The sequence below is a fragment of the Pagrus major genome, chromosome 22, assembly GCF_040436345.1.
Source record: "Pagrus major chromosome 22, Pma_NU_1.0".
Taxonomy (NCBI): domain Eukaryota; kingdom Metazoa; phylum Chordata; class Actinopteri; order Spariformes; family Sparidae; genus Pagrus; species Pagrus major.
The window spans coordinates 18,233,205-18,258,436 of NC_133236.1; the positions used below are offsets into that span (position 1 = coordinate 18,233,205).

Sequence of the window (25,232 nt, forward strand, 5' to 3'; positions counted from 1 at the left end):
ATATTGATATTTTCAATATTCCTCTAGTAATGTGTTCTATAGCCGACATCAATGACACTCAAATCTGTTTTTTTAAATGATATAATCCGATTTTCTGTTTTTCTTATTGCACACTCATCAGTTTAGAAACATCATTTATGTACAGTGGGACTGCACATTTTATTAAGTGAGATTAGTGTTTTAGACGTGTATGTAAACAGGAAAACTGAAAAATAAATAAATAAAACCTTAAGACTCAACTTGGTGGCTGAAATGAAGCAGCAACACCAGATAAAAATGCTCGCGTTCAATTCAAAAAACCTTTTAAATTCAGGATGAAGCTCTAAAGCAATATCTGTATGTTTTGTGTTTGTGTGTGCATGCTTGCAGGAGTACTGCCACACAATCTGCCTTGACTCTGGGATTGACTACAGGAGACTGGACAAGGCTGCAGCAGGGAAGCTCTACTACCTGTAAGACACACATGTACATGCACATTTGTTGTTTAAATTGCCTAATAAAGCCCGACTGATGTATTGGACGATACCATCGACCAATATGTCAATAACAGAAATTTTTACTCCCTAATATCTGTATCGGTACCAGCCCCAAAAATCCAGTATCGGTTGGGCTCCGATGCCTTCCCCTAACCTAATTCTAATTTCATTCTTTTAAATTTGTGAGGAGAAAGCAGAAATGTCCTCACAAAGCCAAATGTCCTCACAATGCAGGTTTAACGCAAAAAATCGTCCACACATAGATACATCTACAAAAACACAGACACACTAATATCGGTCCCCTTTGCTACTTGTTTGTTTACAGTCCAGGTCAGGGTCTGTGCAAAGGTGTGGTAAAGAGTCGATATCAACCTTCATCCACAGCAAACATACAAGCATTGACATACAAACGTACATAGGAAATGTTTGTGCACATCATAGAGTTAGATTTTTATTAAGGACGGAAAGAGAAGGCAAGCAGATGGATAAATGGAGAAAAGCAGACTCGGAGACTTATAAAGAGCTACATTACCTTGAGAGATCCATGAAAAGGCTGAAAGGGGAATCAATAGAATATGAGAAAATGGCAGAGCTTTAAAAGCTAGTTTTCTATTTTCCTCATTACGTATACACTGTTAGGAACACACACACACACACAGACAAACAAGGTATGAATGACACTGCTGTTGCTCATTGCTGCATTGGAGCTTTCAAGTGCTTTCGTCTTTTCACCGTATGTAAATAGAGCACATCACACCCTTTTACCTGGAGTTAAAACACACGCACACATACGGATGCAAACGCACACATATTACAATCTCGTTTTAACGTGCATTCACAGGCTAATGCTTGTGTTTAGAGCCTAACATCCTGTTTTTTACTGATGGAGTGAAAAGCTAAGTACCCCCCTCCCCTCCCTCTCCTTGATGCCACCGTTTGATGTGGCCACTTCACGATTATTAATTTCATATTCTATTTTTCCTTCCTTGTGTGTGTGTGTGTGTGTGTGTGTGTGTGTGTGTGTGTGTGTGTGTCTTGTTCAGCACAGGGGAGCCTGCAGCGGAGGCCTTCTTGGATGCACTGTTTGAGGAGCTGGCTTTAAGGCAAAAGAGTGGTAAGGAAGTTAAAGAGAGATTTGCTACACCACATAAAGAGACATCTGATACAGCATGATCAGACATTCAGCAGACACCTTGCAGAGAGATAACAGACAAAGAGCATAATTCAATAAAGAAATAGACCTAGCTTTTTATATATATATATATATATATATATATATATATATATATACATACATATGTATGTATATATATATATATATATATATATATATATATATATATATATATGTATATATATATATATATATGTATATATATACGAGCTGTCAATAAAGCTAATGTAATCTGGCCATATTTAAGTTGCAGGCAAGATGCAATAATTTTGCAAACAAATCCAATGAAACAGCCAGACATTGTAGTGCCTCGTCTTTGTCTCTTAACAGAGTGCTGCACGGATGATATATATTTTTGTAGGCTCACCGGAAAGTTAGCATCGCCTTGGTTCCAGGTTCCCAAAAGCCCACAGGATCGACTTCCATCACTGAAAAGTGCAGTGGAACAGTCAGCCAATTCCAAATTGGAAATGCGGGCAAAATCCACGAAGCCCGACTTCACCAACATAAACACAGATGACATCACAGCAGTATGCCGGCATATACGGCGAACAATTAGCTGTTAGCTTTTCATCACTTTTTACTTCATCTAGTATTTGTGTTCGAACACCATCTGTGTAGTCGCCATTTTCATTTCCATTCAGTTGATTTATTTTCGATAGAAGTCTTCTTAGGAGCCTATTCCTTCTGTCTCTTTTTAAGTGCCCTATCTGTTAAATCAGCTGCTGTAATTATTTGTGAAGTTCACAGACTTGTTATACAAACATCTGTTTGCATCCTTGTTTTCCCGAGCAAATGCACTGGGGCGACTTCTGACTTGCAATGGAATGCAGCATTATCTGCAGGTTTAAGGATTCATTTCATTTCTGCCGCACGGGAGGCGTAAATCTTACCAATACTGTACTTACGTTTACTTTGTTTTAGAAAAAACACATTTGTTTGGGACTTGATGGATTTGATGCTCTGTTGAGTAGTTACAGCAACAGTTTGGTATCATATTGTAGAGAAATCAAAGGAAATGGATTGTGGCTCATTTGTGTATTGGTATTCCACTCAAAATTTAGCTTTAGAGCTAAGGCATCACAACATTCAGAAAAGTTTACATTTGATTTTAAATTCAGTTCAGAGGTTGTGAAAATGATAGACCAGGTTGTGTTAAAGTCTCGAGTTTTGCAGTTTTGTTTCAGCCCCCATGTGAAGATTTTTCTTGTTTGAAAAATTGGCTGTTTGGTATTAACATATATTTAACACTTTATTTAAGTAACATTTGTACAGACTGTATAGATCTACATTTTAAACCTATTATTTTCTTATAGATTTGTTTTTATTGTAATGATTCAACTGTAAATGTGATGGTAAATGTGTGTGTGTGTGTGTGTGTGTGTGTGTGTGTGTGTGTGTGTGTGTGTGTGTGTGTGTGTGTGTGTGTGTGTGTGTGTGTGTGTCCTTAGTTACGGGCCCTCGGGTGCTCACAGTGCTGGGCAGAGACTTGACTCTGGAAAAGACCTGCGGCTCCATCGCCGACTGTACTTTTGATGAGCTTTGTGGCAGAGTGAGTGTTTCTATCCTGGTTTTATTCTTTTATTCTTAGTTTTCTCTACGAATCCCTTTTCCCCTCATTGCCAGCATTCTGTAATCGTAAAACAACAGTTTCAAGAGTTACACAACAACACATACTTCTTAAAAATTATATTGATTGCGATAGAAAATCACCGTATATATATCTTGTTTGTAATTTTGGGGGGCATTGTGCCTTTATTCGACAGTTTTATGGTGTAGAGGTACAGGAAACGTGGTATGACACAGATTTCCCAGTTTGTATCTGTGACGCCCCCAATCTCTTTTCTTTTTTGACACACACATAAACATCCAACACACTTTCACACACAATATCCTCTCATCACTAATCAAAGCTGCTCAAATTCAAAACACTCAAAGCAAACTCAAAGAACTGCTTCTGTTTTTTCCCTCCGTCTCGGTCCTATTTTCTGCTCAATGTCAAAAAGCAAGTCTATTGACAATTTTGTGAATAGTTGAGCCCATTGTGTCCCAAATAATCGTCATACAGTAAACTGCAGTGTTTGTTTGGAGCCTGATGGGCAAGGGTGAGCTTTTGCAGGCATCTGAGCTTCAAGGCTTCTTCTTCCGTCTCACATACTGTATGTTGGCAAGTCCAAATTGATTTTGAGAGCAATCATTTTGAATGGCAAAGACCCAAGGACGGGGACTGTAATGACATCAGCCTGAGCCAAACATACAGACTGCAGCATTCACAGTGCGAATTGTATCTGTGTTCGCTTGTGTCATCTCCCCTCTGCACTGTGATGTGCTGAAGTCTGAATTTGTTCCAGCATGTAAACTTGCTCCGTTGTCTTCCAGCCACTGGGTGCGAGCGATTATCTTGAAATGGCTCGGCATTTTGACACTGTTTTCATACGCAACGTTCCCATGCTAACGCTGACCCTGAAGGACCAGGCCAGGCGCTTCACCACCCTCATAGACAACTTCTACGACAACAAGGTATCTATTTATTGAGGATTTGAAGCTTTAAAAACTAGTGTAGCAACTACTTTCTGTGCTGTATTATTCAGTGTTGATGCACTTTTTTATTATTATTTAATGGGCTGCAGTGCCACAGGATGGAATCGAACCTGGCATGCTGAGGTTATCATACTGTGTATATTTGCCTGAGTATAGTACTGAATTCTACCGTATTTGTGTTATTAAAATACATATATATATCAATATTTATCACTCTTCATGTCTGTCAGGACAATATTTTGTGAGAGAATAATAAAGCATTTGTAAAACCAAAAACCTTTTAATTTCTTTTAGTATTGTTCTAACTAATAATATAATAATAATGATAACAATTATGCAAAACTGTATACCGTGATACCATGAAACTGTGATGTATTCTGAGATTGTTATCATACTGCGAAAAATCTCATTCCCTTGCAACCCTACTGAGGTCTTGGCGTCAATACATGGGTGCCAGCTGGACATGGTGAGCTGCAAGGTCACCTCGATGATGATTTTTATCACGGGGGTCAGGTTTAGATGTAAAGCGCATGCTGTGTCCCTGGTGGTCAAGGGGGAAAAGCGCTGACCATTAATCATAGCGTGCCGGGTTTGCGTTCTCATTTCCTGCCATCTCTTTACTGTTTACTATACAATAAAGGCATAAAATGTCCACATTTTTTATTTAAAGTAATGACAGAGGTGACAATCAGAGGTTGAAATAATGCCACTGGAATTTAAATAGTAAATGCATTAGTTCCAATTCAAAAAGTAATATTTATGCAATATATAATCACTGAATTGCACTACAATCAATAGTAGAAGAAATTCAAACTCAGAATTTTAATATTTGCAATATTAATGAGGTAATAATTCAAACTCAGAAATACTTATTTTTTCCTTAACTGAATAAACAAGCTGTTCTCAGAGGAAAATAAGTTTGAAGCTAGAAAGGTGGCAGGGTCCACCACATATAAACAAAGTAAAACAGTATGTAACTGTGTTTTCCTTTTAAGGTCAGTTTGTTTATTAAATATTTAGTCGTGAAAACAAAGAGAGTTTGTTTATTTAGTTTGTTTAAACATTAAGAAAAAATCAGTCAATGAAGATCTTTCTCTTCTGATAAAAATTTCTGTGCTGCTTTAAATCTTCTCAGGAATGCAATAAATCTCCGCAAACTGACCAGGACCGTCGTTTCAACGAGGCAATTAATGAATGGTTAACCACTCTATTTAATATTGATCAAAGGAAACAAAGACTTCTCATTAACAACACCGGAAGTAACCTCCATAAACAAACTGGACATTCCCGTGTCTGATCCGTCTTTTTTCTCCCTCTCAGGTGAGAGTGGTGCTGCTGGCGGCGGCTCCTGTAGACCGGCTGTTTGTCCACACTGGAGGGGAAGATGAGAGGGACCGACAGCTGCTGGACGACCTGGGCCTCAGCGGGGTAAAAGAACACATCTGGAAAACACATTCTGGATGCCGTGTGATCCCAACATGGCGAAATCACATCACCGGTTTCTCTTCAGTGACAGTTGGGATAAAAACAGATCAATAGATTGTTCGTTAATTAAAGATTGCAAAAAATCATTAAAGTGAGTTTGCAGAATTGAATTAGATTGATCTGCAGCAGCTTATGATTTTACTGATGTTCACAATTTAACTTCAAGTTTTAACCTTGAGTCTTTTTTTAATTTCTGCTTTTTGAAATGTTATTATTTTTATTTTATTATAAATTTTACTGAGAGCAAAAAGACCTCCATTTTCAGGAATGCCATGTGACATACACAGTGACACAAGCAACCCTCTGGTCTTAAACCCGTTTCTCTAACCTCCAACCCAAATGTGTTTACATTTAAATTGAATTTTGAGTGTATCAGTCGCTGACCCTGCATCGGCTCCTCTTTTCAGGACGCAGCAGAGCACCTTACTCTGTTCACAGCCGAAGAGGAGATCTTTGCCTTCCAGAGGACCGTCTCCAGACTGATGGAGATGCAGACGGAGTCGTACTGGATGGAGGGAGATCGCAGTCGCAGCAAGAAAACCATGAACACCTAACATCATGACCTGAGAAGCATATACCTCCAGACAACACTGTACCTCACTAACTACTGACACTGCATAAGAGAAGATGCAATTTGCAGTTTGTCAAGTCTATTTTGGAAGTCGAGATATCCAAGAAAGACCTGAAATCCACAGTAAATGTATAATTGTGCAAAATGAGATGTATGTTTTTGATTTGTATCTGACTTCCCGTCATCTTGTACGTGTGTTTTTTACTGCCTGGTCCTCCTCTGTGAGGTGTGCTCTCTTCCCCTTGTAGACTATTTAAATAATATGGAAACCTCTCCAACATGAGTGAACCACAAGGCAAACAGGTGCTCACTTCACAGAGAGAAAGGGGGCCGAGTGTCCCTCAGAGCAGTCGGCTGGCGCCCTCCAGTGGGTACATTTTAAAGGGGTAAAATTCTCAAGCTGCTGCTATTTTCTGCACAGATTTTGAAGGAAACCTCAGTTGTATGAAACCTGATGTAAATTTAAAATGTTGTGCATGAGATTTACACGAGTGTTTTGTGAATGAGACCAGAATTCAGAGACGCATTGAGGCATTTTTTGTCAAGGCTGTCAGATTGGCAGTCATGTAATATAATTTATAAAATATGACTTCAAACAGTGTTCTGGGGACCTTATTTTTCTCCGAGAACAGCTTGTTTATTCAGCCATGGAAACATTTTTTGTTTGAGTTTGAGTTTACCTCATTAATGTTGTAAATAAAAAATTTCTGAGTTTGAGCTTCTCCAAAACTATACACACAAAAACTCCTGAACCGGGCGGGTACTCGCAACACTTGAAAGGAGGATTGGTTTCGGAGCCCATTTACTTTTGGTGAGGATCTAGATAAAGGGACTGCTCCAAGATTTTTTTTTTTCACTGTCTTTAACATTGCGAGATGGGGTGTTTTTCTACATTTTCCTTATTTTCTCAGGGGATAATGCATGGATCTTAATGACAAAAAAACAGGTGTATATATGTGTCTGGTCTCTGAATGAGTACAAAAGATGACTGTTGGGCCTTGGAGGAGGTATGCACTCTACTGAGTGCCATTCTAGTTTTATCTGTACGTTAGATACACTTACAGAGCAGACAGAATTTTTTTGTCTTGGGTGTTTTGGAACTTCTTCCTGTGTGTCTGTAGGTGGCAGCAAAGGGCAACCAATCACTACAAGGTTTGTTATTGCGTCCATGTAAGGATGAGGTCATCCTAGTGCACCACTCCAGCCTGGACCAGCCCGCCCTGACAGCTACAGTCAGAACAGTGAACAGCACCTACAATATCCACACCAAGGGTGTTATATAAAGTACTGTGTTTGAAATGTCCGAGAAGCCAGTATCATATAGAAGGACTGTACAATCTCTTTAGATCCAAGCCACAATAAATAGTGTGTGCACTGATGCATGCACATGACGTGGATCATTATAAAGTGCTTGAGTCGCTCACAAGGCCGCAAGTCTATCCCACCATAACTCTCAATTAAAGAAAAATCAATCATGCCCTATGCCGAGGCCCCTAATCCAATCAGACCATCATGCTGTTTGGGGGAAAACATCAGACAGAAGCAGAGATGGCCGCCATGCTTTGTGATTGTCTTAATTGGATGATTCACGCTGGTCATAGTGTCATCCTCTCTGGACCACAGTCTTGATACCCCATGCTGAGGACAGAGGGAGGATGGAGAACAGTTCACCTTTTGTCTCTCTATCAGTTAAAATATGGATGAAAAACAATATGTAAGACTTTGACGCAAGAAGTTCTGGTAAACATGGATGAAATCAAGTTTTGCGAGAGCACAGTTTATAATACCTGCATTTTAAATATTGAATGGAGCTCAGACATTGTCCTGAAACATTTTCATAAGGTTTTCAGGCCGCCGGATGATACTGTGCCGACCTTATGTGGCTCCAACCTGGAAGAAGATATGAAGTGTTGGGTTAAATGTGTCCTTTGTGAAGAAAAAGGGTAATAATACAAATAGTTTGGGTTTGTGTGCACGAATGTGTCCTTGTGCAACACTATTGTGGCCTTTGAAGGGGCATCTGGGGTAAAGTGGGCTTATCTTGGTGCAGAAGAAGTTGCCTAAATGCCAGATATGCTGCAGCAGGGTATTGAGGGGACACGTCTGACACTTATTTTGTTCCACATGACATAGATCAACACCTGGTAAATGGACTGTATTTATATAACACTTTTCTAGTCAGGGCGCATTACAACACAAGTCAGCATTCACACTCATACACTGGTGACTACCTGCTCATCAGGAGCAATAACCAACACACTCACTCACCGATGGAAGAGCCACCATGGGCAAACTGGGGTTCAGTATCTCGCCCAAGAACGCTTTTGACATGTAGACTGCCGGAGCCAGAAATCAAACCACCTGCCCTCCGATTGGTGGATGGCCGCTCTACCTCCTGAGCCACTGCCGCTGAGTTAACCTTGTTAGGACATGAAAAACTTTTGAACAGTCAGAAAAATAATACAAATAATAAATAATAAATATTTTAAAATAAAGTTATTATAAGTGACCTGGCTTGGTCATGAGACAGTTTTAAAAGATGGCTTCAACCTTTGCAGGTCTTCTTATAACGGGTAAAAAAAAATCATACTTAAAATTCTCCTCTGTCATCTAAATATACAAAGAATTTACCAATTTCAGATATTCTAAAAGGTTCAGTGAAGTATCTCTGTCTGATTCAGATGGCTATGTACAGTATTTCTGCACACACACACACACACCAGACATCCTAACCTCTGTCTGTACATCCAGTGAGCAGTTAACACTGTAGTTCTCTGCAGGAGCCAAACTGCTGCATCAGGTATTCTCTTTGATGTGAAGGGAACAAAAACCATCACATCACAATGCATGTATGCCTGGACCAACTATCTCCTGCAATCCTGTACAGTACACACACTCCAGACTGCTGCTGTAGATGTGTGTGCATGTGTGTGTGTACTGAACCTAGCTGCCTTGTTAAAATGTGTGCCAATGAACACAGTTCACAATCATGTCCAAGCTTCTTGGACAAAGGCACAAAGGTAATATACTGTTTATTTACAGTTATGTTTAAGGAAGTGAGTAGAAATAATATTATTGTGAAGTCAATGAAAAAATAAAAAATGCTTGGAAATACCATAAACGCACCCTAAATCTATGCTGTAATAACTAAGTGATATCTTGTTATGGTCAGCTGTGAACGCGCATTCCTGCACAGAAACCGCGCGAGCACACGCAGGTGGACGCGCACCTTGCACGTCAGGCAGCCGTCGGTGGAACAAAGAAGATGTGGACGAGGCTGTTTTGATCGTGAGGAGGTGGTGGTGGTGGAGGAGGAGGAGGAGGAGGAGGAGGGGAGGTCCAGAGCATCACTTACAGGACGAAGAACCATCTAGGATTTCTGCCCTTATCTCTCTCTCTCTGGCTAATAAAAGAGGTGACGTCATCCTGAGCGAGGCTGAACGGGCTCCAGAAAGGGGGCGTGGCCTGAGCGCCGTGACGGACGTTGATTGACAGGCTGATTAAAGGCGCCAGTCAGTCAGTCACTGCTATGAGAGTGATGTGAATGGAAATGTATGGATGTTAAAGATAGAGAGATGTTATACGCACAATGCTTTTATTTTGAAGCATCATGTCTGCAGCATAAAACAGTGTCATGATGTTACATTTTTTTGTACATATAGATGATAAATGCATATAAAATCACCTGTGATATGATGAAACATGGATTAATATTACTAGGCTATATCAAATATTAACCTAACTCTTTTTGCTAAAGAATTTTGTTTCTTAGCAAGTTGACATTAATATTATATTTCATCTTTTAAGGAATTAAATGCATAAATCCATAAAACGTTTTTGCACACCTTATTTCTGGGGAACACGTTTTGGTTGATAACTGTAAGTCTCTTTGAAAGCACAGTTTCTATTCCAGCTGTTAAAGGGGCATTATGTAAGAACTGGCCACCAAATAGCAAGAAAAAAATATCACCAGAGAAACTGCTCATTGTAGCTGCTGTTAGCTAGTTAGCTCAGTTAGTCGTGCAGCTGGTGGCCAGGACTGGCGGCTCATGGTGCGTTTCACTTGAATTTGGAAGTCGGAATTTCAGAGATTCCCAGTCGGCAATTTCAACAGGAACGCCCCCTGAAGTCGTACTTCCAACCCCGACCTCAAAATCCAAGATGGCTGCTCCAAAAAGCTTTGGAATATTCCGTTTATTAGCATTTCTGTCTTCATTGTGTCTCATTAAACCAGACTAACACTCAGTACTTTCTAACTTCTATCTGTGTCCATATTGCTTCGATGTCTTTTTGTGCAAATTACAGCGTAAAGCCCTGTTATCAACTGGTGTTGCTAACAATGACTCACAATGGCAGGAACTGGACTTGTTGTACTGGAACGCAGTCAGCTTGGATTCCCAGCTCCGAAATCCGACTTCCGAGGTAAATGGAATGCACCATAAGAGCGTCAGTCATGTTGACAACGCTAGCACAGGAGCTTAGGCAGGAGCTAGCTGGCTAGCATGCTAATTTCAGTAGATATCTCTGCAACATAATGCATAGACGTCTTGATTGTTATTCTGTTATTTTTTTAAACTAATATTCTTACATATTGCATCTTTAACAGTTATTAAAAGGTGAAACAATTAGTCGATAAATGGATTAAGAAAAAATCAGCGCTATTTTATGTGATTTTTTTTTTTTTTTTAGCAAAATGACCAAAGTTCATTGGTTGCTGCCTCTCAAATGTGAGTATTTGCTATTTTTCTTTGTCTCATGTGATATTAAATTAAATATATTTTTGAATATGTCGACCTGGGCTCTGGGGACGTGTTGTGGACATATTTTCATGATATTCTGATATTTTATGAACCAAAAAGTCAATTAATTAAGAAGATAATTGATAGATTAACTGATAATGAAAAAATATTGCCAGATACATCAAAATCAATGGATTATAACAGAGTAGGAATCTGTAGCACTCACAGTTTGACATTTAAACTCCTCTTTTACAAGCATAGTACAGTCAAAAAATCTTTCTAAAATTAAAATACTACATGTCAGGACGTGTCCCAGCCTCCACCTGACGCACAGACCGCTCCGTCCTGTTGGACTGCAGTGTCTCTTTAAAAGGCGATCCCATGCACAGGATCCAGGGGGCTGGCCCTTGATCGACTTGCATGTGTGTGTGTGTGTGTGTGTGTGTGTGTGTGTGTGTGTGTGTGTGTGTGTGTGTGTGTGTGTGTGTGTGTGTGCAGCGCTGTGAGTGGAGAGCAAATCGAGATACAGTAGTAACCCAGAGTGAGGTGGCAGTCTTATTCCACATCGACACTGACTTGCCCTGCACACATCCCATCTGTCTCCATATCGCAGAGCGCACTTGAGGAGCGAAAAGGAGGAGAAAGAGTAAAGATGGCATCTGGAAGTGGTCGCGGACAATCCGGGATCTAGAGTCTCGTCTGGGGCTTTTTTTTTTTATTTATTTGGTGCCACGGAGCGCAAGTGCAAGGTATTTCATTTAAAGTGTTGGGATCGGATTTATGAGGTTTGAGCACTTTCTCCTCTGTCACTGATCTCCAGTGGGTGGATTCAGACCTCTGTGCACCAGGATTTTATGTAGAGCTCCTATTCATGAGCAAGTAGTGTTTTATAATGAACTCCATTCTCTTATTTCTAAGGAGTAGTTTATCGTAGCTTCACTGACACACTCAGCCGCTGCGTTGAATCTCTCAGGCTGTGTTTGAACTTCACTCTGACTGAATGTGTCGGGTTGATTTTCTCTGTTTTTATGTCCTCAACAGGCGGTAATAAGTGAGTCGCTCTCGGCCCCGTCGGGACTTCGCTAGTGTGGAATAGCAACAAAGGACGGGAGCGCGCATTCATGGGACGCGACTTTGACAGCTCCTCATTTCTTGTCTTGTAACTTTATTACCTGGCAGCGGGGGCGAGATTGTGACCGGAGCTGGAGATCATGGCCGAGGCTCCGCTCCCCGACCCTCTCCCGGACTTGGACGTGGCCATCGACCCGGACTTCGAGCCCCAGAAGCGGCCCAGGTCTTGCACCTGGCCGCTGCCGCGACCGGACTCAAACGCGGTGAAACCGGAGAGCCATGACACAGATATTATACCCGAGGAGGAGGATGATGAGGAGGATAACGCCACCTCTACGGCCATCAATGGCTCCGGCTTGGCGACGGAGGACCAGAGCAGCAACAGCCCAGCGGCCGATGGAGCGCTCTCCTCTCCCGGCCACGACAGCGGAGGCTCCCCGCTCTCCACGCACTCTCCGACGGCCACCTCCGGCGCGCTGACCCCCAGCAGCCTGGCCGCACAGCAGACACCGAGGAAGGCATCATCTCGCAGAAACGCCTGGGGGAATCTCTCCTACGCAGACCTGATAACCAAAGCCATTGAGAGCGCGCCGGACAAGAGACTGACACTGTCCCAAATTTATGACTGGATGGTGAGATCCATCCCCTACTTTAAAGACAAAGGCGACAGCAACAGCTCTGCAGGATGGAAGGTAAGAGTCCCCCTCTCTCTCCCTCTCTGTCACCCACCCAGCCAGCCAGCCCCCCTCCTTCCTCCATCAAAACAAAAACAAAAAGCATGTGGCTTGTAAACCCACTGACGTACACACGCACACACACATACACACACACACAGGCGCACACACACACGCACGCACAATTATAGCAGCACAGTCGCGTGTTTTTGTTTTACGAGCGTCTATTTGGAAAGTCTGGCACTCATTATTCCTCTCATTATCATTCTAATGGAAATTACAGATCTGTCCGAAAACGTCGAGCAAATGAGAAAAAATCACATGAGGGAGGCATCTGAGATCATTACTCTCTCTGGGATTCAGTGATCTGCACATAATTATCTTTTAAATCCACCAAAACGTGATGTCTTTTTGCGCTTCACAAAGGTTGTGGAGTTGTTGTTTTTATTGAAATCGCACCTTTCCCCCCTTTGTCTTTTTCTTAAGTGACGCTTCTGATGAGCGATAATATTCCTCTGACGACACAGTCACAGTCACATGTCTGGAATTAGAGCAAACAGAAAGGTTGTAACCGGTTCGTCTGGAAACACAGTAGCCTATTTTGAGTGACGCAACCTCGTTTAAGACTCAAGGAATGATACAGTTACATAATGCAGTTTACTGAACAGCAGCTAATCCATTAATAGCACAAGGAGCTGGATGTAAACAAAACGATTTAACAATAATGCTACATGGGGGGAAGAGTGTGAATGAAGGCTGGATCCATGTGGGGCACTTCATTTTCTGTGGTTGTGAATCCTGACTTTATGATTTATCACTTCATGTTTTTTTGCCTTTACATTCGGAGGCTAAATTTCCATCATGCTACTGTAACCACAGCGGCATTACCCTGTTTGCCATTTGTTATGTAAACCTTGGCAGGGATATATCAGTCTCCTGGGTCAGGTAGGCAACTGCCAAGGTTGCTGATCCTGCCATGAGGGAATTACATAACCACTGGGTTGCCATGAGTTTGGGTGCACTGTTAAGGGTGAGGCTTTTTTTTGTTGAAAAATGGCAGCTATCTGGTCACCCAAAAGACATATGGGCCCCCGCGAAAAAAGGAGGAAGGAGGGGGAAGACACAGAAGGTCAGAGAGCAGAGATTAACACCCATCACAGGCTGGACCAGTCCCAAGGGGGCGTGGAGCCTATAGGCCATATTTTGTCAGGGCTTCTCAAGTTTTGCTATGTGATATGCTTCAGTGAAGAGCAGAGAAGGAGGCTGTGTGTGTGTGTGTGTGTGTGTGTAGCCTCATCAAGTCAAGGCCGGGTTCACCGTCACCATGCAGGGCTGTTACTCCTGGAATTTCGGGCATGAGGGCCAGGCTGTCGGTGGTTTAGTGTTACGCATGGTCTGTCAATAAATCTGGGCTGCCGCTCACAGCCTGTGCCTTTTTTAGTTTTCTTATAAAAGACTCTTTTCATTACAGACCCCTTCTTCAAACACAGAGGTGTGGCAATCAACCCACCCGCCAGTATAAATCTTGGCAATGGACATCTCTGCCAACCACGAATACGTTGCAGCTTTACGTCTCTTCAGGCTCAACTTTCAATTTTATGTTGAGACAACGTTGTCTTTATCTGGTTGGTTTAGGCACAAAAAACGCTCAATTAGGGTTAAAAAAAAAACATCCTGTTTTAGCTGGACATGTCCCGATGTCTCGTCAAAAAAATATCTGGTTTTGTCACCACAAACATGGCTGGAGATCTCTCAAAGTCTCATAAAAAAATATCTAGTTTTGTCTCCACTAACACGACTGGACATGAGCTGAAATCTTGTGAGAAATATCTGGTTTTGTCTCCACAAACTGCTGGAGATGTGCTGACATCTAGTTTGAAATATCCAGACATTTCATGCTTGTAAAAGTTGAAACTCAGTCTCGAACAGCGGTCACCAGCTTAGCAGCCCTCTCGTCTAATGGGAACTCTACCAAACGTCCGCTCTACTTCCCGATATGAAAGTCAGCATATTTACATCTAATGTGCATGTGATATGATATGTTCTGTACAAAAGTCCACAATACAATCTACAAATTTGAACCTATCATCGGTTTGCAGAAATGTAAACTGCCAGCATGAATTCTGGCGACTGGGCTGGTGGCAACACATAGCTTCACAAAGGTGTACAGGTCAGATGAAACATTTTCAGAGACTTCTCTTTAGGATTATCGATCCCTGCAGCTCCAAACTGACAAGCCGGTTCCTCAGTATTAAGGCCAGAGCATGCCACAAGCTGCAGTTAGGCTTTAGTAAAAAAGCCTGTGAAACCAAAGACATCCTGCACAGCCAGGTGTTCAGAGGACTACCTGTGTACGGGGACTTGTTTCAGAGCCCCTTCTCTCTCCGTTTCACTGTCAGAGACTCTAAGGTTTCACCTCCACACAGAGCCAGGTTTGAACACCTACAGTTTCATGCAGCCAGGGCACCTTTGTTGAGGAGATTTGCTGAGCAAATCCTCGTAATCCCCCTGGGTTTCTCTCCCAGGTTCCCACTTACGTCATTCTATTCAATATCTCTGTCAGTTAACCATTAAGAGAAGGTAAAAGTAGGTTAGCACCGCCAAACATAACACAAGGAAATCTTTTATCACCTTAGATTGTCTTTAACCGAGAAGTCACTGCAGGGGCTTTTATTAGTTACACAGTTTTTTGCTCCTTTATGTGTTCTTAACTCAGCATACAGTATCTTAATGTTGATTTAACCCTGAAATTAAATGTCTCCTCAGATTCATAATCACATTGAATTACTCAGATAGGTCCGGATCAGAATAAAATGTTACTCTAGTATTTGTCGAAACTCAGCTATTGCAATATAATAATTGATTGTGGATACTGTTTAGGCTTTCATCTAATAATTCAATTAATCAAAAGATGTCATGTTGGTCAGGATAAAGGTGGCTTGTGACCAACACTTGATACCCGAATGTATTTTTTTTTTGTTAGTCGTACACTTTCAAATAAGACTGTTAAGATCAAATTAATTCTGGCGTGCTGTTAAGAGTTTGAGGCAAGCCTTTTTCTTAGTAACACACATCATATCATTTCCAGTTCTGTCCTAGAGAGGCAGGTCTGGGTCTGCTGAAATGTGTGCTAAGAGAAGCTTTGGTATGGCGGGGAGTGACGGACTGCGTCTCAAAATAGCACCCGTAAACACGCCTGTAACACTCTGTGTGTGTCTTTCACCTGTCCGTCTTTGCATAATCGAAAGATTAGGTGCACCTGTGTGTGTTTCTCTGCGAGCACGCAGGCGGGTGTACGCATCCGTGCATGTGTGTGTGTGTGCAAGTATTCCTGGCTGCGGAGAACTTTGAGCTCTAGTGTTACTTAACCCTGCCATAACAGGCTCCCTGTTCCCAGCAGCTGCCCATCACAAGCCAAGACCCAGTTATGTCACAGCCACCACACAAATACAAAAACAAGTTTTAACGGCCACACATGCTCACATTCGTGGCACATACAGTTCTTTGGACTCCAGATAAAGTTGACAGCTTGCGTGTGTTTTTAGACCGGCTATACATTCCCGCACTGACAGACATGCTCAGACAAACTCGGTGCATTTGCCCGGTCATGTTCAGGCGTATCACCAGGGTTCATGACTGTGAGTGTCTGCCGCAGGTCTCAATTTATACAGGGGTCTAAAATTAGTTCAACTCATTAGAATTAATTCATGAGATTGATCTTTACGACCCCCGGGGCTGCAACGAGCAGCGATCATTGTCAACATGAGGTTGTTGTTTAACATGTAGATTAATCTAAATGTCTAGTTAATTGATGGCTATTTACAGGTAGTTCATGTTCAGCTCAAACCACAACACAGTGAGTCACAACCGCAAGTGTTAAACACACCTTATCTCATGTGATCTGTTACTTAGCAAAGAGACTGTAAGCACAACCTTCACACACAGATTCATATACAGAGTCTACCGTGCTACCCTCTGCACATTCCCCCATCTGACTTTGTCTGGAGGCATATGGAAAACAGGCCCTTGTAAGCCCACCGGGCATGTTGATTATCATTTTAATGGCCTAGCACCCTGAAAGTGTTGATTCTTTGGGGCTGAAATTATTTATTGTTCCTATCAGAGCAGGAGGGGGGTTGACAAAAGGGAAGGGGAAGAGAAAACAACATTAAGCTTTTCATTGGCTGTCAATCAAAGATCCTAGGGTCGGCCATGAATATCCCTGTCAAGACATAGCTACTAGTGGCTGGAGTTTAAACATTATCTGAAGTGTGTTTGACTGGCTAGTAAGGAAATTCTTATAATGCTGAAGAAAATACTGAAAACAGAGGCTGTCTGCGTGGATTTGTGTATGTGTGTGCACTCAGGTACTCAGAAAACAATCTGGAGGCCTCTCAAACGGAGCTGGCACTGTGCCAAGCTGAAGGAACTGAAGCAAAAAGGCAATAAAAAAGGGGAGTGGAGGGGGTCGGGTGGGTGGGGGTGTGTGAAGACAGTAGAAGGAGGAGATGGGAGGGGTGAGCTGAGGGAGTAAATTAACAAGCTTTGCTCTAAATTGGTGTATTACAACTGCCCTCTGGCTGTGATTCCCCAATGGAGGGGTTCGTTGGTTTGTGAGGCTGAAGGGGGTGATGGGTTATGGGAACCTACCAGCTCCAGACACCCCTCAAGTCTGAATAGTGTCACCCTGAGCAGTCAACCTCTGTGTGGGGGAAAACCCCCAGGCTCTGCTCTAGTTCCATTTCCAATCAATGGACACATTTTTTTTTCTTTAGATGCCCGAGGAGTTTCACTGCAACAAGATTTTAGATCTGAAAATTACCTTATATGGGCAAAAGTATGCAGACACATTAGCATTATACCCATTTGCAACTGCTGAACTCTTATTACATTAATCTGCAGCAACATCAGCATCTACTCTTCTTTGAAGGCTTTTCACTTTAAGAACCTGGCTGCAGGGGTTTACTCCCATTCAGCCAAAAGAGAATTAGTGAGGTCAGCCACAGTATTGGGTGATAACGCCTGGCTCGTAGTCAGGGTAAAAGTTGATCCCAGAGATGTTGGATGGGGTTGAGGTCTGAGCTCTGTACAGTAGAAAACTTTCTTCATGGAGCTCTCTTTCTGCATGGAAGCACTGCCATGTTGAAAGATGAAAAGGGCTGCCAAACGGCTGCTACAGTGCTGGAAGCACACTGTGGTCCAAAATATGATTTAAAGTTTTCCTTTAAAGGACTAGTTCAACATTTTGGGAAATCTGCTTATTTGCTGTCTTGCCAAGAGTTAGCAAGAAGATCGATACTACTCTCATATCTGTACAGTAAATATAAAGCTAACCATTTGCAGCCACTTAGCTTAGCTTAGTGCAAAGAGTAGAAGCAGGGGAAAACAGCTAGACTGGCTTTCTCCAAAGGTAAAAAAAAGTGAATTTATTCATTATTTTAATTTATAATAGAGAGAAATGAATTATTGCCCCAAAATGTCAAGTTACACATGGCCCTAGACCAAAAGATTATCTAAATATGCAGTCAGGGCTGTCCACATACTTTTGGCCATAGTGTATCAGCAAGTATGTTCTCTTTTTTTGTCGTTGTATCCCTCTTCCTTCCTCTGTCTCCTTTTCACTGTCTCACTATGTGCCCATCTGTCTGTGTGTGAAAGTAGACATAATTTGTCAAATTTTCTGTCAAAATGAGTCCAGGTTTTGAAACTCGCAGACATACGGTACTCTAGATGACTGTTCGCTTTAAATTCCTCTTGTGTGTTTGTGTTTGTGTTTGTATCTGCAAGAAAGAAAGAAAGAAAGAAAAAAGCAGATTTTTGTCTCTCTCATTGGTTTTCCCGTCATTTTCTGCGTCCTCACCATCCCAACCATGTCACACTCGGCACGATCTGTTCTCCTCAAAGACACTTCTCAATTATTCAATGCGCTCGGGATGAATTCAGATCACTGTATTAATTTTTAAGAGCCTGTTCTTGGCTAAAGGCGAACCTTCTTTCGCAGTTTCTGCCTCTCTTTCATGGCTCTAACTCCACTCTCTTTCTCCCATGCCATCCCTCATTATTTTCCTGCCAGCTCCCTCATTTGTCTGGATGTAAAACACTGTGGTGAGCAAAAACAAGCCTTCCCCCTGCAGCTCCTCTGAAGCCCAACTCTTGAAATCTGTTGTGGGCTCTAATGAATGGAGATAAATCTTGGGCCTCTGCTCTTGTTACACTCTGTACTCCCTTGACTCCTTCTTGTCTTTTTGTGGCCATAATGGTAACTCTTCAGCATTTTCTTTCGAGACACTTGAGACACTGTTGTTGTTGCTGTGAAAATATGCAGATTGTAAAAGAAATGAATGGTCTTAAAACCTTGATCTGTGCCAGCTGGGCTGAGCTGTTTGCAGAAATCCCAGCATTGGAAAGGCAGATTTGGGACTTAGACTTGCTCTACATGATGATGATATTTAAGGGCAGACAGGTCACAGGATTTATATGTTGTGTGTGTCTGAATTTGGTGAACAGACACACGCACAGCAAGAGAGAAACCAGTTGTCTGGACATGCCCGGTCCTTGATAGTATCTAAAATACAAACACTGATAACATGCTAAGCGGGCATTTTGCCTCATATACAGTAAGTATATTTTCTTGCAGGATTACCTAAAGGGATAGTTTGAAATTTTGAGGAATCCGGTTCTTTGCTTTTCTTGCCAAGAGCTAAATGAGAAGATTGATACCACTCTCATGTTTGTACTGCCAATATAAAGCTATAGTCAACAACCTAGAAAGCTTAGATTAGCATAAAGTCTGGAAACAGAGGGAAACCACAAGCTTGACTATGTCCACATTAGCACATTGTGGTTTTTATGAAAGCAACTACCTTTCACCAGAACTGTATCCCTTTGTTTCCAGTCCACTATTATCAATCTGTGGCACGATTACCACTGTTGGTACGCAAGCCTCCTTCCGTGGTACGCACAGGAATCCCAGATATGTTTTTGAAAATTAAGTTAATATAAAAATATATAGTTAATACTATCAAAATATTGCAGAATTTTGAATAAAAATACTAAAACTGACATGTAATTTACACAAGTTATGTCTTTCTTGATATATTTTTGTTTTAGCTTCATCTAGGATTCGTTACAAACTGTGATGGCAAGATAGAAAGGAGGTAAAATAAAAAGGTTCAAAGACACTACAAACACTGTGCTAAGCCAAGTTAACAGCTGCTAGCGGTAGCTTTACATTAACTGTGCAGACAGTGGTATCAATCTTCTCATCTAACTTTTGCTGTAGTTTATTCCTCTTCACTTGTGTATTTTAAGGGAGACAGAGGGAGGTTTTTAGCTACCTCATTAGTCACTGAGCTTCTGTTCAAATCCTGTATTAGTAAGCAAAAAATCCTGCAGGAAAAAATATCACATTGTGTAATAGATTATTAATAATATTGAGCCTGACTGATAATATGCTGAGCTGTAATTTTCCGCAGCTGGCACGATCACAAATAATTGCAGGAATTTTCACCAACATTTCTGATCTTGCTATCAAAGCACCTTCGCACTGCAAAACAATCGCTCAGTGGTTTATACAACATCAGATTACACTGATCTTTTCCAACTGTTGGTGCTTGCAAACTAGTGTTCCAGCCAGAGAACCGCAGCAAAGCACACAACTGAAGTCGGGAGAATTCATCAAGGGACATACTGGTAGGTATAGTAGGCAATAAATGCATTGCACTGGCAAAAAAGTATAGAAGAACTTGACAAAACAAAGATACACTGGAGGAATAGATCTCTTTTGACGTCAGCTAGCTCAGTATGGTCGAGCAGGGGACTATAGTGGTTTGTCCAGTGGTTAGAGACTAGTCTTTAACTGAAGGGTTAAACTCTGCCTGTCACTGGTGTCCTTAAAAACAAGTTCCAGACTTGCCGTTCTGTTGTTAAGCCTGATCTTTGAACCCTCTGGAGAAAGGTTAAGCAAAGGACAAGTCTCTCAAGCAGGATAAATAAATTATAAGGAGCAGAAAAGTTTTAGTCATGTCAGAGAGAAAACAGAAACACCAGTCTGACTGGAAAATCATGCAGGGGACACGCCGTTCTGAGATGTACTGTGTGTCTGCCACTGGGAAAATAAATAAAACATCAAGGAAAGCAACAATTACACCTCACCCTCAGGACAGTTTACCCTGTCTGAATAAGATAAATCTACAAATACACAGATGCAAAACAAAATTGCTGATGGGCAACAAAGCAAAGCTCACAGTGTTTGCGGAAGTACATTTTTGTTTTAACAAGCACCAGTATTTATTAAACAAGCATTTGTGGCCACTTTTCACATGCTCACAGAGATATTAAAGTCAAAGTGGATTTGCTGAGCATTAAAGTGATGCATCAGCACTATTGTATGTAAATATGAATTGCATGTTGGCCAGTTCTTTAAAAAATAAATAAACGGGACATGGTGGTGTAACGGTAATGAATGTTACACCACCATTGTCTCTCCCATATGTCACAGATGCGAGGGTGGACAGGGGACACACTACTTTATTGCACTCTCTGGCTGGGGACCTTTTAAATGACGATGTTTAGATGGTGGACTCCTGTCCCAGACTTTATGCTAAGCTAAGCTAACTGGCTTCAGCTACATACTTACCACATAGAAGGGAGACAAGAATCAAAAGAGTGTATATCCCCTCCCTGGTGGGACAGTGAAGACACTCCTCATCTTCTTTTTTTTTTACATTTTTCTTGCCATCCAACCCAATTATGTATTAATACAAGCAAACAAAACAGCAGGCTTGGATACAGTGAAGGAAATATTATGTTTATATCGTACAGGAAAAGGGCCATGGAACACAGGAAGTCTTACTTTTCAGAGAAGGAGAGTCTTTGGGACGATACAGTTAATGACTATAGTCCCCTCAACGGCTTTAAACGTGTTTACATGAAGGCATGCATACGTGTGTCGACAGGGGAAAGGGAGGGTGGTTGTTACTTGTTTGTCTCCATAGCAACTGATAACTTTTCTAGCAGGTGGGGGGGACGACTCTCAGTTTGGGTGACAGCTGATAACAGAGTGGCACATCTCCCCTCCCCCTCTTCTTACACACACACACACACACACACACACACACTGCATACCTCCCGTTCTGGCCTTGCTTCTCAGTTTCTCCGATAACCACATTGCTGAAGTGGGCCCCTTGCCTCTCGGCTGCCTCCTCCTCTGTAATCGACTCCCTCCACCACCATACACATATATACACACACACACACACACCTTTTGAGTGTGTGTGTTGTTCAGCCATAATTATATAATTCATTAATAGTAGTATATTTTTTTTAGGACAAATTAAGTGTGTTTTGGGGGATGGAGAAGCAGGTGAACGTCTGAGTATCTCCCTCAGAACTCTGTCAACAGTCATTTGCGCGTGGCTGATCTGAAGCAATCATCTCTGAATATGCCTCGCCGACACGACTCCTGGCTTTTAAACTTTAATTTGTTTTCTTCTGAGCCTGTCTCTTTCAATTACACCACTCCACCTATCTGGCATCACTGAGTCTGCAAAGGACGGGCTGAGCTACTGTTCCTGATTAAGATTTAATTGACTACAATAAAGCTTTCTGTGTCAGAGGAGGGAGACAGAAGAAGAAGAAAGGTGGTGAATGTGGGGTCGGGGGTGAAAGTGATGTGCTGTTGATATATCATGGAGGAACAATTGCTTTCACAAGTCTTTCTGTTTTGCTCACCCTTGCTCTTAAAACCAAGGTTTGGTTTTATAACCACACTTGTCAATAGTTTGGGTACTTTACTTTTAAAAGCCATTGAAATGATTGTTTATGAGAACTTTGGAAAACTCTGGATATATCCATTTGTAACTGTAATGAAATGACCAAATCAGATACATATATTTTACGATTTGATCTCCAAAAAGGTCTTTTAGCAGAATTCTGTACAATATTATCCCTGTGTAGATTTACTTATCATATTTTAATTCCCAGCGGGTGTGTTGTATCTGCAAAATGCAGATCATGAGGTTTTTTGCTTTAATTTGATCAATCAATCAGTCAAAGGTTAAGATAAAGACAGGAAACATAGGGTGAGAGTCAACATTACAACATGCAGAAATGTCCCCAGCCAGAATCAAACTGGGGATGTTGAGGTCACATGGTTAGCTTCTTAGCCATGAGTCAATCAGGATGGCCCCAAATCATAAAAGCTTTAAAAGCTGCTTCTCTAAACAACATAAGTCAGGTCGGTGTTTCCCAGGAAATTTTCTGTACCACACAGGAAATATATTTCATGTTTCTGTCTCACACCAGAGGATGTTTGGAAAGACCAAAAACCCTGGTAGTGAGCATGAGAGGTGATGGCCATCATTGCAGAAATGGGCACCCCTTACTGTATGTCTCTTATCAAGGGAAAATTTTTATTTTTTTGAAGTGACAACATTGATATGTTGTGTTGCGGAGAAGTCTACTGAAGTTAGCATGGTAACCAGCTAGCCCATTTCCATCATCATTTCCATTCTCAGTTTCCCAGAGTCCAGGAGGATGTGTTCAGACGTCTTTTGTCCAACAAACAGAGAAAATCATCACTTCCTCACATTTGAAAGCCTAGAGCCAACACACAAATTGCCTTTTACTTTAAAAAGAAAGACTCAAAGAAGTTAATCAATCATCGTGTTACCAGTATTTACCAGTTTAGCAATTTTCCTGAGATCAACCAACTTCAGTCCAAAAAGTGTCCAAAAGTTGTGAAAAAACTCCTACAGCACAAAGATGTTATTTTTGTCCAAACAACAATTCAAAACCTGAAGAAATACATTTTTATATCACAAAGAAAGGCAGGAAATCTTCACATTTAAGAGACTAAACCAGCAAATATTTTCCTTGACTGATGCTTAAAGTTTTTGCAGGAAGGAAATCAACAAGTGCTCATTGATGTTTAACCTGATTCCCATTGTGTGTAGTCAGTTGTGCGTAGCCAGTGTGCAGCTTTACATTCCCTGTAGTTCTCAGAGTTACTGTTGGAAGCTCTCCAACCACAGAGACGGCACTCCCAGATTTGATAAGCAAAGATTGAGAGTGCCATCAAGCAGCCAGCCTGCCAGCCACCTGTTCAACCCACAGGCTTTCTATCTGGACACACAGGATTCTCTTGTCTCTGTGAAATCCTATAGGTCAGAGTCACACATTCAAAGCGTGTCAGTTTCTGGTATGAATTACACAGCTTGAGATGTGTTTCTGTACACATGCTGGGCTCCAATGTTCCACATCGTCCATGCATCATTAAAACAAGGGAATGATGTTTTCAGTTCTTTCTGGGCGTCCAATAATAGTTCCCATAACGTCCCTGTGGTGATTTCTCTGAACAAAATACAACCCCTTTGAGTGTGTGTTCATATTTGTGTGTGTGTGTGTGTGTGTGTGTTAGCCTTTCAAGGCCTACTCACATGTTTCCATGTAGCTGGCAGTTCACAGTTCATTGTGTTGGTAGGACTCAAGGTCCCACACACCCCAGCCTGTAAGCATTAATCCCACTCTTCATGAAGTCACAACTATGGCCGTGGACTTCAGAGATTATGTGTGTGTGTTTGTGTGTGTGTGTGTGTGTGTGTGTGTGTGTGTGTAGGCGGGTTTACTGCTGGATGAAGGCAAGCCATTGTTGAGGCCGCTTTAGCCACTGAACGCTGAAACAGAAAGACGAGGCTGATGGCAGCAGCTAAAGTTACATCAAAGAGTGTGTTTATGTGTGCATCTGAACACGTTGAAAGAGAAAAAAATCCCCTTGGTTTGCCTCGTGTAATTTATGTTTTCCACATGTATCGACTGTGAAAACTTCAGCATTTTCAGTGTTCACCACTCCTGCTCACACGAGAGCCTAAAACAGAAAACACACGAGTGATAGAATTTCAATTAGAGAATTTTTCTTTCTCAAGTCGCTCTTTAAAAGCTGGAATCCCTCTGCTGTGGGGCGCTGCAAGCTGAGAGCTATTATATTACTTTTCACTAATCCTGTAAAATATCCCAACATCCACTCAATAGATTGGTACGGATTTTGGTGAAGATAACCATGTCTCCCTGATGTCGACTCTGACTAATTTTGGTGATCCCCAGACTTTTGGGTGAAATGTCTCAGCAACTATTGGATGGATTGCCATTGTTCAAAAAATTGTTCTAAAAGTCAGCCCAAAGATAACACTTGCCACTGTCATTGCTATTGTCGTAGTCTCGACTGCACCATCTACCTGAGTAAGAACGATAAAAAAAAATATATATATCTTTATAGTTATTGTTCTTGGTGTGGACGGCCCTTTAAGTCTTGTTGAGAACTAGCTGATGCGTCAAGTCCTCTCTCAGATTCCTAGATGCCTCTTATCAGTACTCAAGCCCCTGACCTTCTGATTACAAAGTAGATAGCAGATGGCAGTCGCCTCTTTTAACTGATTAGGCTCCCGTAACCGTAATCATATCTTCATTTTATGAGAGAGGATGAGGCAATAACTGACTTTGTGT

At 41.6% G+C, this 25,232-nt stretch overlaps 2 protein-coding genes across 2 annotated transcripts in view; both read left to right on the forward strand.

Moving 5' to 3' along the window:
• The window catches only part of afg1lb (AFG1 like ATPase b), a 29,090-nt gene extending 22,242 nt beyond the window's left edge, over positions 1-6,848 (forward strand). Inside the window, exons 8-13 of the mRNA XM_073492934.1 lie at positions 370-452; positions 1,520-1,590; positions 3,102-3,202; positions 4,030-4,170; positions 5,512-5,619; positions 6,084-6,848. Of these exons, the coding sequence (XP_073349035.1) occupies positions 370-452; positions 1,520-1,590; positions 3,102-3,202; positions 4,030-4,170; positions 5,512-5,619; positions 6,084-6,230 (651 nt within the window). The 3' untranslated portion in view covers positions 6,231-6,848. The remainder of the gene's footprint in view (positions 1-369; positions 453-1,519; positions 1,591-3,101; positions 3,203-4,029; positions 4,171-5,511; positions 5,620-6,083) is intronic.
• A 4,671-nt stretch (positions 6,849-11,519) lies between these two features.
• foxo3b (forkhead box O3b) overlaps positions 11,520-25,232 on the forward strand; it is a 44,175-nt gene continuing 30,462 nt past the window's right edge. The window contains exons 1-2 of the mRNA XM_073492644.1: positions 11,520-11,735; positions 12,028-12,749. Coding sequence (XP_073348745.1) covers positions 12,198-12,749 — 552 coding nt within the window. The 5' untranslated portion in view covers positions 11,520-11,735; positions 12,028-12,197. The remainder of the gene's footprint in view (positions 11,736-12,027; positions 12,750-25,232) is intronic.